This window comes from Pteropus medius, unplaced genomic scaffold (genome assembly GCF_902729225.1).
Source record: "Pteropus medius unplaced genomic scaffold, Ma_sr-lr_union100, whole genome shotgun sequence".
Classification (NCBI taxonomy): domain Eukaryota; kingdom Metazoa; phylum Chordata; class Mammalia; order Chiroptera; family Pteropodidae; genus Pteropus; species Pteropus medius.
Genome location: NW_024351729.1, coordinates 9510233 through 9523392, shown reverse-complemented (window position 1 = coordinate 9523392; position 13160 = coordinate 9510233). Strand labels below are relative to the sequence as shown.

The 13160-nt window shown below is 44.8% G+C and overlaps 1 protein-coding gene across 2 annotated transcripts in view; it reads right to left on the bottom strand.

The window, feature by feature from the left end:
- LOC120587516 (aldehyde oxidase 2) overlaps window positions 1-10592 on the bottom strand; it is a 71099-nt gene extending 60507 nt beyond the window's left edge. Inside the window, exons 1-6 of one of the 2 annotated variants that reach the window (XM_039844362.1) lie at window positions 10407-10592; window positions 8013-8070; window positions 6315-6411; window positions 5175-5283; window positions 3715-3841; window positions 1754-1815 (exon numbers count right to left, since the gene is read on the bottom strand). In XM_039844362.1, coding sequence (XP_039700296.1) covers window positions 1754-1815; window positions 3715-3841; window positions 5175-5283; window positions 6315-6411; window positions 8013-8070; window positions 10407-10460 — 507 coding nt within the window. In that variant the 5' untranslated portion in view covers window positions 10461-10592. The remainder of the gene's footprint in view (window positions 1-1753; window positions 1816-3714; window positions 3842-5174; window positions 5284-6314; window positions 6412-8012; window positions 8071-10406) is intronic. The other variant, XM_039844363.1, reaches the window with a different exon arrangement.
- Window positions 10593-13160: the final 2568 nt, after the last annotated feature.

Below are 13160 nucleotides of genomic sequence, written 5' to 3'. Positions count from 1 at the left end.
GCAGATTTCCATTTGCTGGCTCTTTTATTTCCTATTTCTTCCAAATTCACCTCTTGTGTCTTCTTCCTTAAACAATTTTTCTCAAATATCTAGCAAAATACTTGCTGCCAGATGCCCCAGTTCTCTGTCTCTGCTAAAATGTTCCAGGCTGCCATCTTCCTAAGTCTGTCCCAGAAGCAAAACAGCTGGGCCAAGCTAACAGCACTTTATCTCTTACTCAAAGCTCTGAGAGGTGTCACGATGGGATGGCCAGTGATAACAGAAAAACCCAGTCTTCTCTTGGCCTAGTAGATGGGAACCTCAAATATCCCCACTGGGGACAGGTTCCTTTCACGCATTAAAGTTCCTGGTGCCTGCTGGCCTCGGGGTGGGGCTCTGACCACATTTTTGCCTTTATCCCCAAATTCTGTGCTGCAAAACTCGCACTAGATGCCGTGGCTCTTGGCGATCCACATTCCAGAGGGGTAGAGGTTTCCTTTAACTTACTTTATCTGTACTGCACAAGTGCTTTTCCATTTACACCAGTAGTTTAATGGGTATTCATGTTATTGTATTCATGTTATTTTTCGGCTTGTCAGCTTTGGCTCCCCCATGTGGCAGAGCCTGGGACATGCACGCAAGGGGAACCCGCCTGGCTCTGGGGAATGGGGCACGCCACCTCTACTATTTGTGGACATAGGGCAAGAGAACAGCTGGAGGCCCCCTGCTGCCCTTCTCTCCCCACTTTAGCTCTGTTCTGTACTGTGAGGGGCTTCAAACAACCGTGTGAGCGCCCCAATCTGGATGTCCAAGCTCTGTCCATTCCCTCCAAAAACAGCCAGCCAGTGGTCGCCATCCTTTGACCCAGGGGTGCACACATTGACCATTCTGATCTGCCTTAGGTAGATGGACTCAGGAAGAAGCTTGTGTCAGGCTTGAGAATGGGGTCAAGGCTGTACCTGGAGACTGGTCTACAAAGAGGTGAAGGCCATAGGTGAACAAGTCACCTTGCCCGGTGGCCTGAGAATGGCAGGAGGAGGACCAGTGAGGGGTCGTTCAAAATGTGGGGTCTCTCTTGCTTGAATCTAGAGGTGGTACTGTCCCCATCCGTCCAACCCTCCGCAGAGAGCGATCAGGTGTGCTTGTCTGGTCTTCCCATCAAACACCATTCGTAGCATCAATAGTATTTCTAATAATGCTAATAACTATTTGTTGAGTTCTTAGTAAGTGCCAAGCAAGACTTTGCTACGTGCTTGGCCATAAGTTCTCATTTGATCTTCACAGCAGCCCAGTGAGGTATCCCCATGTTTCAGAGGAAACCCCCTGTTGCTCTTGGACTTGGGGTGAATTTTGGATTCCACACTGCGTATTTGGCTTCTTCATGCTCACACTTGCCCGCTGGTCTGGACTCCTGGGACAAACCTTGCCTCCTCAAAGCAAACTCCAGTCTTTCGCTTGTCTCCTTCCATTTGCTGGAGCCCTCCCGCCTGTCCTGTCCTGAGGCCCCGCTTACCTAGTCACGGAAGATGTCTGCAGGGCTGGTTAGATCACCTGACTGATCTCAGTGGTGTGACATGAAACATCAAAAAAGGTGTAACGTTCACCCCGTCCTCAGCAAATAGCTGAAACTCCCGTGAGTCGGTTGGAGCTAACTTGTTGGTCTCCCTTACAGTCTATTTAGATGGTCTAAAAAATTAAGCTCCTGTAGTCCCAGCCTTGACCAGCTGTCACTGTCATTTTGCTCTGTAGAGTGTCTCCGCAGTCACCTACTTACCACGCAGAATGTCCTTCCACTCTCGAGAATTGGCCGATACCCAGTGCAGCGGCATAGATTACCTAATCAGAGAAGAAGCCTTGTTATCGGCAGGCTTTATTTTTACAGGTTTCTTTTGAAAGTTAAAACAGACTCAGGTTTTTTTGAGAGTATTTAGATATCTTCCAAACGGATCAACACTTTTTTCTTTTCATAGAACATTATCTTTTCCACCACTTCCATGGCAGTTTTATTCTCTGTGCTAAAGAAGATGATAGTCTATCTGGCGAGCTCGCTTGCATCTATTCATTCATTCAGCATGTTTCTATGGACAACAACTATATTTCAGACATTCTGTAAGATGTGGGGGACCCCAAAACACAGAAAACGTAGGCCATTGCCAAGGCACTGTATGAGCAGGATATTATGCCCTGGACAGTTAGTGGTGCTCCTCATGGTGTTTAGGTCATTGCATCAGAATTTCCTAAGGGCGCTGTAAATGCAGATCCTTGCCATTCTCCACTTCTCTTGAATTAGAACCTCTGGAGATAGGCTCAGGAATCTGCATTGAAGAAGTCTGTAGGTAATTTCACTGCATAATAAAGTTTGAGAACCTCAGGTTTACAAAGATGAAGGGGTAGGGGTGGGAATGGAGGAGGGTCAGTGTGGAATAGAGTTCATTCAGGAGGGCTTCACGAAGAAGCCCAGGCTGGAAGGATGAGCAAGCAACGGGTTGATGGAGAGTGGGAGGAGGGTGTTCAGGGTTCACAGAGCAGCATGAGCAAAGGTGCAGAAATGGGAACACGCAGAGGAATTGGAGGTGGAGAGGAGAGTGCCCAGGAGGGAGTCACGTAGCAGAGGAGGAAGCACAGGTGAACGAGGCCCATTGGACTTCTTTGGACGCTTGGTGAAGGAGAGTAGACTTGGCCACATTTGAGGGGTGAGGAGCTGTTGAAGGACCTCACATAGTGGGAGAACTTAAGAAAGATGGAGATTTTAGATGAGTTGATCTGATTTTCTATAATGGAACAGAGTAAAGGAAGTCTATCAGCAACTGGTAGAATAGGAGAGTGTGTCTGTGCTCACCTTTCAGGCCTCAGTCTAAAAATGTGTGTATCTAAAAGACTTGTTTAAGGATTACTGACACCTGAAAATGACGATTATTAATTCTGAAAAAGGGATGTGTTTAGGAACTCCTCTTTAGTAACTTAAACCTCTTGCGAAATTTAAGGGAGCTTTTCAATGTGTGAAGGGCTCTGTGATGGGTTGAATTGTGTCCACCCAAAAAGATATGTTGAGGTCCTAACCTCTGGAACCTATGAATGTGACTTTATTTGCAAATAGGGTCTCTTAGATGTAGTCAAGTTAAATTGAAGTAATACTGGATGAGAGTGTGTTCTAATCCAGTAACTGGTGCTCTTACAAAAAGAGAAATTTGGACACTGTCACACGGGGAAGAAAGCCACGAGAAGATGGAGGCAGAGATTGGAGTGATGAATCTATAAGTCAAGGAATGCCAGGGTGGCTGTCAGCCACCAGAAGCTAGGAAGAGGCAGGGAAGAATCCTCTAGAGCCTTCAGAGGGAGCATGACCCAGCCGACAGCTCGATTTCAAACTTCTAGCCTCCAGGACTGTGAAAGAATAAAATTCTGTTGTTTTAACCCACCCGGTTTGTGGTACTTTGTTACAACATTCCTAAGGAAGGCAGCCAAATAAGTCACTGTATAGAGAAATGGGGTGTCAAGATGGGGGTGTGGTCCACGTGCAATATCAGTTCTGTGCAGGCCGCTCCAGCAAGTACTCTGATAAGCAGGGTACAGCTTGACATTCTCTTTCTTGGGTGAACTGTAGCTCATTTAGAAACAACCGAGGGGGTCTCCGAGTGGGACTGGGGTGGCATTGTGCGTGGGGTGGAGCAGCCCGAGGCACACTTCCCACCCAGCCTTGCGGGAGGAGGCGGGTTCTCTCCATGTCAGACCTACCTCCCAGGGCTTCCATGAGCTGCTCCTCTGAGGGCTGCGGGTGGTTCCTGAGCAGTGTGTACATGGACATCACCATCCCAGGGGTGCAAAACCCGCACTGGGTGCCGTGGCTCTTGGCGATCCTTTCCTGAAAGGACACGTACATGGTCACAGGCCCTGCTTTCCTGCTGCCACCACCTCTCACCAGAGTCCACATCCTGGACCTGCCTTGTCAGGATGAAACCCACTCCTTGAGCAGTGCACTCTGCCCCTCAATCAGAGGTGGCCAGTGTCTCCTTTCCTATCCTGCTCCTGGATGAGGTGACTCAGAAGCTGTTTTCAAGCTCCAATGCCCAGATCCTTCTAACTGAGAATTAGCAGCATGCAGCCTCCATTCCTAAAATGAGAATTCTCCAGAAATCAGTAATTATAAGGCAAGTGTTGTATCAAAAACCATTGTCTCGAACACCCTGACATCGTGTCCAGCTTAGTTCTGACTATAGGGCCATCTCTTTTTGGTTAACTTGGAGACTATGTACTATTGACCTCTTGTTACTTTTTTCTTTAAATTCTTTCATTTGGCTCAAAAAGGAGCCCGACTTTCAAAGGTCCAGGATTCTGGTCTGTGTTCTAGATCCTGGCTATTTAAAGTGTAGTCCAAGGACTAGTGGTGTCAGTTCCACGTGGGAGCTTGTAGAAAATGCAGAATGTCCATCCTCTGCTCCAAACTTCCTGCATTTTAAATAAGCTCCCAGCTGCTTCTTACACACATTTGTTTGGGAATCTCTGCTCTAGATTTCACAAAGTGATTAATCCCAGTGGTTGAGTTATTGGATCTCGGCATGAACATCCTTCTCAGAGACCCCAGTGAACTCTATTGGGTCCTTGGCCTTGGCTGACCTCCCTGGAATCCATTCTCATGTGGTTAAACCCAGGCTCCTCCTTCCTGGAAAGACTTGAAGTATTGGTAGGTCTGGATCTATGAATCTCCAACCCCCCTGTGACAATGACAGTGGTATCAATGTGTTTCTGCCAACGCGTGTCACGGTACTCCTAAAACCAGCCTCTTTGTTTCAGCTTCAAGTTAAGCTTTGTAAAAATGATTGTCCTCATGCTCTTGCGCAGTCACCCTCAATTCTGATTTTACTCCAAAGGCCACCATGCCATAGGGATTAATCCTGAATTTTATCCTGTTAGCCTCAGAGACATTTATTTTATTTATTTATTCCACGCCGTAGTCCAATAGGCATTAATAAATGTTTTGATAATCCTATTTATCATTCAAGTAGGAAGAGTAAGAAAAAAGATGATCATCTAATAAAATATGGATGAATTTCCAGCTTTCTTTCTTATCTTGAGCAACATGCAGCCAAAACTTCTACTTACCTGGCCACAACTGAGAAGCCTCAAGCAGCACAGTCAACTCAACATTGGTTAAAAAGATAACGTTAACAAGTTAGAATATGAGCATGTGCTCTTACCTGTACGGGATGAAGCTTGGTTTTGATGCTTCCGACACCTTCTACAGTGGTGACAGCAGCTCCATACAGAGAGCAGATGGGCACCAGGCATGCAGTGATGGAGAAGTGTCTTTGTATGAAAAGCACAAGGAAAATCAAAGGGAATAACATAGTCCTGCCTCATGGGGAACCTGTGAAACCTGTGAACCTGTGAACCGAAAAGGGCTGCAGGAAATCCCACCCCCCAAACCTGTCAATCAACCTGACAGCTGAGGAGCTGGAGAGGTGACAGGGAGGAAGAATTTAGTCTCCTCTCTGCTGACTCTGTTATCTGTAAGAACTGGAGATCCTCAGGGGGAATATAGGCATTCTGAACTTCAGAAAAAATTTCCAAGCCCAAAACAGACCCACCTGGGTCTGGACTCAATGGAATGGACTCATGTCACCAGAAGTATGGTTGGACCTCAATGGTATTCATTAGGACAGTGACCCCATAATAAGGTAAAAGGCACACCTATGTCTTTTTCCCATATTCATGAATTTTTTTTTTTTGCTTGTTAATTTTAAACTCCCTGTATAAGGTCACTCAACAGTGTTAGATGGCTTGTGTTCTGAGGGCATTTCTTGATTTCTTGGGCCAGTGAACTTGGGAGCAGCCCAAGTCCTGGAATCTGGCCCTAATTTAAGGATGGAATTATGACTCAGGCCCCTGCTGTGCAGGATTGGTCCAACCCAACAGTAGAAAGAGCATTAATGTCCGAGCCAGAAAATATGACTTGGAAACCCTATCTCAATGCTTGTTCTACAGCTCACTAGTTGTGTGACCTTGAACAAGTCACTACACATTTTTGAGCCTCAGTTTCTTCATCTGTAAAACGAAGGGCTGGCCTACGTTGGGGTTTCTTAACCTGGGATGCATAGATGGGCCTTGAGAGGTCCATGCTCTCCCTTGAAACTGTGTGAAAAATGTAATTTATTTATGCATTTTCCGAGTAAAGTGTTCCTAACTTTTATTCAATTTTCAGAGGGCCCTAAGATCCAGAGATACTGAGAATCACAGGCTGAGAGGTCTTAGAGATCTCCTTCAGCTGTGAGATGAGAATATAAGTCTGGCAAAGAAACAAAGCCCTCCCCTGGCTTCTGGGCTTCTGGGCAGGATACCTTATCTTCTTGGATATGGGGTCACACTTAGACACCATCACGGTGCAGGCACCACAGCCTCCTCTTCCACAGGCATACTTGGTTCCCGTGAGGCCTACTGGAAGGAAGTGGTCAAGGAGACGATACCAAGGTAGACATGTCACCTCCATTATAGCTGCCTCCCTAGGGTGTTACTAGCGAGGAAAGTCTTCTTGGGGGCGGGGGTGCAGGTCTGAGAAGTCATTTTCCTGCCTCCAGGTCTCAGGAAAGGCCACTCCATATCTTATCAGCTGTGCGACACTAATTGTGTTAAACTCTCCCTGTCTGTTTTCTCACTTGCAAAGACAGAAAGTAACACCTACTTTATCTTCACAAGCTTATCATAAGCATCTTGTAGGATAATGGATGTAAAAGTAAAAGCCCTTTGAAAAATCCTATTTTGTTATAAGTATTCTTTTGGGTTCCAATCATGTAATTGGAAAAAAGGAACTTATTTTTAGCAGTTCAAAGTACTGCTAGTTTTGCCAAGTAATTTGTATTGCATTTGAATGCAAGTGAGGGCCTTTGGAGAAAACGCCCACCCTTATTTTCATATCCTACTTTGCGTGTTCCTCTGCTCCCGTTTGGATCAAGTTTAATCCCAAATCTATGCTCAGCCTCTGTTCCCTCTCTTTAGTCACCCTTCTCTCTAAATTGTGGTTCATTTCCACAAAATTTATGGGATTAGAGTTTGAAATCACTGACTGGCTTGCTTATTCACTCACTCACTCACTCACTCACTCACACACTCACTCACTCATTTATTTATTTATTTATTCATTCATGCATGCATGCATGCATTCATTCATTCATTCATTCATTCATTTAAAAGCCATATGCTTGTTCATTTAAGTTAAGTCATAACCTCAGATGCTTATCAGAGTGGTTACATGAAAGTGGCTGGCAGTACTGGAGAGCTCATGCCCCACTTTACACAGGGGACTAGAGACAGTCCCTACTCAGCTTTAAGTGAGACTGTAGCCACACAGGGATGACTATTCCCATTTTTTATGAGAAGCAGGAAAACCTCAATTTTTAAAAATTTGAGATTTCTTAATTTTCAAACATTGACAATGAAGAACCATGTGGGCTTTTAAACAAAACTTTTCTGGGGCTGATTTCCTCAATTTTTAATTTCTTTCTTTCTTTTCTTTTTTCTTTCTTTCTTTCTTTCTTTTTTTTTTTGCTTCCCTGAGAGATCCATTAATTTACCAATTAAAATATATTTGCCATCATAAAGATCCAACTTTCAGAATGCAAAATGGTGGGGGAAAATCTGTTGTAAGAAAATGAAAAGCGATCTTCCTATGACATGTGTTCTTTTCCTGATTCTGGAGAATCGGGTTTCCCAGGGCAGGGTACATGCACCATAAGCCTTCATTTCATAATCACCCTCCTGGGACCTGGAAGGCCTTGAAAGCAGTAATTAGTGCTAAAGTAAAGAGCTCAGCTTCTATTTCAGTGCTACTAAATCAAGATATAAAAAACTCTAGGGAAACTTCATCCTCTCTAAATAGTCCAGTTAACTTAATATCCTTAAAACCATTGCCAACAGCAAAGGGAGAGCAAGGGCCAAGGGGGCTGACTGGGGATGAAGAGTTCGATTAGTTTTCATAAACACAGCTGATCTAGGTTTTAAGGCAAACATAGACACAGCCAAGACTTCGATCAAAAGGGTCCAGTTCTTTCGTAGGAAGGTCAGCAGAGTGACTTCAGGGTCCGCATTCCTCTCTATCACCTGAGTTGGAAACAGAAAGATGATCATGGGGACTGTATCAGTGACCCAGGGGAGTGGCTGTCGTAGTCTGCTTGATTTAGGGGTTGGGATATAATATTAGGTGCAATTTCATCTGCCCCTGCTTTTTCTGTGATCTGATAGCAAACAATCTTCACATGCATTTATAGAACAAGAGACTCACCAAGCAAGTGTGGCCATATTGCTTGTCTATGTGATCACAGCCAGAACCATTGCTGCGTAAACGTGCCCTGGAGGCTGTATTCTTCACGTTTGCACCACTATCTATTTTTGTGGAACCTTCCAACCCAGTTGTTTGTACTTTTGAAATATTTCAAACTGGGAAGAGACTTGGATGTTGTAAAAAGGGAAAAGTAGCGTGCAGCGAAAAGTGTAAAAGGCATGTGCAGTGTGTGTGTGTGTGTGTGTGTGTGTGAAAGAGGAGAGAGAAGAGAGAGAGACAGAGAGAGAGAGATAAGGGTCCTGGAGGGAAGAAAGCTGAGTAGGAAGTTTCTATTCTGTCATCTCCGACACACCTCTAGTGGGGAGTACATTTGATAACATCAGGGACTTTAAGAATTGGCAGCAAAAGGGGGAGGTGAGAGAGTTGCTGGTTGCTGTCATCTGGAGAGCCCTGGAGTATGCCAGCCTCCTCACTGGAAGAGTGACTGATGGTGAGCCTTGTTGCCTCAGCTCAGCACCTCAGGGCAAAACACTAGAATTCCTTGCTCCCTCACCTTGAAAATCGAGGGACTTAGCACTAAAAGCCATGGAGGGACCTTCTTTGGTGCTTCTTTCCCATTTCTTATTTGGGGATATTGTTTTTGACTTTATCTTGGGGTGTTCTGCAAACACCTCCAGCTATTCTCTTGCATCAGTGGAAAGAAAGACACAGTGGGCTATTCATGTTAGGTTCTTCTTTTCTCCCCAGAAGAAAAACATGAACCTGTGTAGACCTCAAAGAATAAAAAAAGTACAGGAAGATGCTTCTAACTTGAGGTATTAAAATTCAACTGCTTTCTGGATCTCTGGGGGGCTCCCGACAAAAGAAGAAGCCCTCCTCTGCTCCTCCCACCCCAGGTGCTTTAAAAACATTTATTGAGAATGTGGTTGGATAATATTTTTATTATCTAGCTGACTTCTATCCCCACCCCCACACCCCCGCCATCACACACACCTGTATTTCCTCTAACCCTTGACTTATTCCTTGTTCTGGCCACTTCATTCTGGGCTTATGACTAGAAGGGACATGGAACAGAAAATAGAGGAAGCAACCTCTGAAATCTAGGGCAGCAGATCAAGAGAGTAAGGACTCAGCTCATAAGGGACAGTTTTGGAAGAATGTATGGAGGCTGCTGGCTGTGGAGAGGAGAGAGAGTTAGAAGGGAAATGACGAGAACTTAGAGGCTTTATGTTCTATCTCCTTTCTTGGTCCAAGCCCTGGGATGGGCAGTGAGGTGAATGTGACCAAATCCCAATTAGGTTTGTGGGATTGGAGGGCTGAGGGGCTCTGGAAGACAGGTGGCGAGATCACAAAGAAGCTGCTTGCCTTGGGAACTATAGAATGGTTCCCTAGAGAGACAGATAGAGACTCAGGAGCCGAGGAGGCCTGGCAGAGAGCACTAAGGCTTTACTAGGGGTCTGTATGGACTGACAGTGAGGACTAGAGGGGAGGATGCCAGGAAGAAATGCAACAGAAGAGCCTCCTCTTCTTGTCATATAAATTCCTCCTGGAACGGAGCCATAACTCAGGGAAAGAGGGAACTCAAAATTGACTGCGATTACATTTTAATCAATTCTGTGTAATGGAAACTCAACCAAAAAATTAAGTTGATAAATAGAAAAATAAAGAAAGCTCTGTTTCTTGTCCTCTTGAGTTTGAAGATCAAGGTATGTTAACAGATAATGAGCTTCCGATAGATCAGGCTCAGTGCTAAGTGATTTATAAGCATTTAGGAGATTCCTAATCAGCGTTAAGAGGTATCTCTTTTTCAATTCTGACAATCACTTTAGAAAGTGGATTCTAAGGATGGGTACTTTGAGGCTCAGGGAACAGTAACTTGCATAAGTTTATACAGTCTACACCAGAACTGGATTGGAACCAAGACTCTCTGACAACAAGGCACATGTGATTAACCCCAATACTTTACCGCTTCCCACATTCCCAGAGGCTGAGCCTTGGCTGAGTGGAAAACAGTCCAAATTAGTATGGGTTCCATGTCCCTGGCTTCTTGTCTCTGACTAGAGGGGTTTCAACCAAAAGAGGCCACAGGTACTCCCGTCAAGCTAGTAGATTCCCGCTGTCTGTGCAAACCGTAGTAGCAGCACTCAACACTCACCTTCCTCCCGTTCACAAAGAAAAACAACTCATCGGATCTCGAGGGGCAGGGCATCGCAGCTGTGAGCAGGTTTCACCTACAGCTCTAGGTGGAAACGCTCTTTGGCACTAGCCGCGGAACTGAGCACAAAGGATTTAGGTCCAAGCACTGAAAGACGATTTCCTGGTTTTGTGGCCTTTTAAGTTTGAGGTAGCTGTGTGGTCCCGCCTCTTACCGCATGCCTCATTCTGCCTTCCACAATCCTGGTTTCAAAGCTTGCTCCATGCACGGGCCACACCTCGTCTTGCTTTCTCTGAAATTGGAGGGTCTGAGTGCGAAAACCTGAAAATAACCATCTAAGCTTAAACCCACTCTGCACACTGCCTCAGCCCCATGAATATATTCTGGGTAGGTTTCTTTCTCAAAGAGAGATAGAAGTAAGATTTCTGAGACATCCCATTTTCCCCAACTCTTATCTTGTTCTACTTGCAGAAATGTCTCCTTGTAGGAAATCATGTGGACAGTCCAGTTTGTGCCCTAACGTGGAGGTGTGGGGCATTGTATCCACCTGGCTCCTCCATACCCTTCCTACATTTTCTCCGCCTGCAGGATTTTATTACTGGAAAATAGAGATCTAATCAAGGCAACCATTTTACAGGTAAATAGAGGCTCAGATAGGTAAGTAGCTCAAGTAAGTGGCAAAGCAAGAGCTAAAACCAAGATCTGCTGGATTAAAACACCTGTGACTACATAGACGGATTCCTTGATAAAAAGCAAAATATCATTTTTGATCTTTCTGAATATCTCTAGTTAGATATCTGTAGATAAAATCAAGCAGTTCTTATTCTTTCAACTAAAGTACTGCCCAGGACTTGGCCTCACACCTGGGTGAAGCAGGTAGCTACACAAGTGGTCAGGTTTCAGGAGAAGAGGTAAGAACTCTGTCCCCTGACACTTCTGTGATGAGTGTTTGGAGCCCAGGCACGCCATTGTTAGAGTCAACCCTTCATCTTAAGGTGAACTCAATGTGTGACAGTGCCTCCTGCCAGAGACAGCAAATACCTGGCATCAACTTGACGTTGCTAACTTGGTCCAGATGTGGCTTCAGAATCCTTCCCACCATGGAGCTAGTACAGAAACATTCCTAATCAAATGCAGTTGGCAGCTTCCAACTTTCTTTACAACTCCAATGCCCAGGGCCCAGCCATATCCATCTTCATGCACCTGTGGAGATGAGTGTTTATGCATGCGCGCATGGTGCCTACCCCAGAGTAAGTGTCCAGTAAGAGTGCGTATATGGGTATTTCACATGTGTTGAAAAGTTGCTTAATAAACACACGACAGGGTCATGAGAGGAGAAATCAGAGGTGACACTGTACATATATAGCCTTCAGGTCAGATTTTTTGATCATGCCATTTCGGATAAAAAATACCGCTAGTAGCTCTCTGAGGCCTAGAACATAAAGTCCAAATTGCTTGGCCCACTGTGCAAAGTCCTCCACAATCTATCCCTGTTTTTGGCTTCAGACCCTCTTGCTCTTCAAAAACAATCTCTTGCTCCAATCAAACTACTCTTCTCAGGGTTATTCTTCTGCTTAAACCTGGCATTTCTCTACTTGAAAGTTCCCGATGGCCTTGCATCACACTTAGCAAACTCCATGTGCTTTCTGTGGAGGCCTCACGAGATTGGCCCCTTGCATCTCGCTGAGTACCTCTTCAAGCACGTACTCCCTTCTTTGTAATCTCTGCCACTCTGGCCCCTTCATGCTTCTTGAAAGTGCTAAATATTTTCCTGTCCAAAGGCTTTGGTGCATGTTATACATTCTGCCTCGATTTCTCTTTTCTCAAATTTTAGCATGGCTGATGCTTTCTTGTTATTCGGATCTGAGCTCTTCTCTGATCACACAGTCTGAAGTAGCACCTCCATCACGCTCTCTTCTACCACTCCATTTTATTTCCTCTGTAGCACTCATTACTGCCTGACATGGATTCTTGTTCACCTTTTTATTTGCATTCTCCACTAGAATGTAAGTTCCAGGAAGGCAGGGATGTTACTTTCAGCTCACCACTATATCCCTGGGCATAGAATGGTGCCTACCCCAGAGTAAGTGTCCAGTAAGTATTTGTCGAATGACTGAAGAAGGCTCTTCTGTGTCTGCGATGTTAACAGTCCCATTCCTGTCCCCCTGTGATGGGCTTCCTTCCTTTATCTACCATCAAAAAGCATCTTTGGGCCTCCCTTCTCCCGCTCAATTCTGAAAGCATCCGCAGCTCCAGCTAATCACTTCTTTCTTTCTTTTTCGTTTAATAAACCACGAACCAGAAAACTAGTCTCTTGTCTGCCATTAATGGTTGTCTTTTCAATGGTCATGTCTCATTTTTCCAATTAGGTAATAAGCTCCTGGAGGTTAGAATAATTACTTGTATCCCCTACAACGCTTAGCATGAATGACAACTTGTTCTTTGCAGGGGTTAATAAATGTATGACTGATTACCTAAAGGTAATAATGAAGAAGGCATTAATGATTCATTCATTCATTCACCCCATAGGTATTGAGCATCTGTGTTGCACCAGGCACTATGCTAAGAGTCACAGTGGGAAACAAGATTTATGAGTTTTCTTCCTCTAAGGAGTTTGTGGTTAATAAGAGAGACCATTAATAAGCGATCAAATATATACCATTTTGAGAAGCACAGAACAGGGTAATTATCTTTGTTTTGGGGAGAGAGATCAGGGAAAACCCAAGGAAGCGACAGCTAAGCCTGAGAGATGAG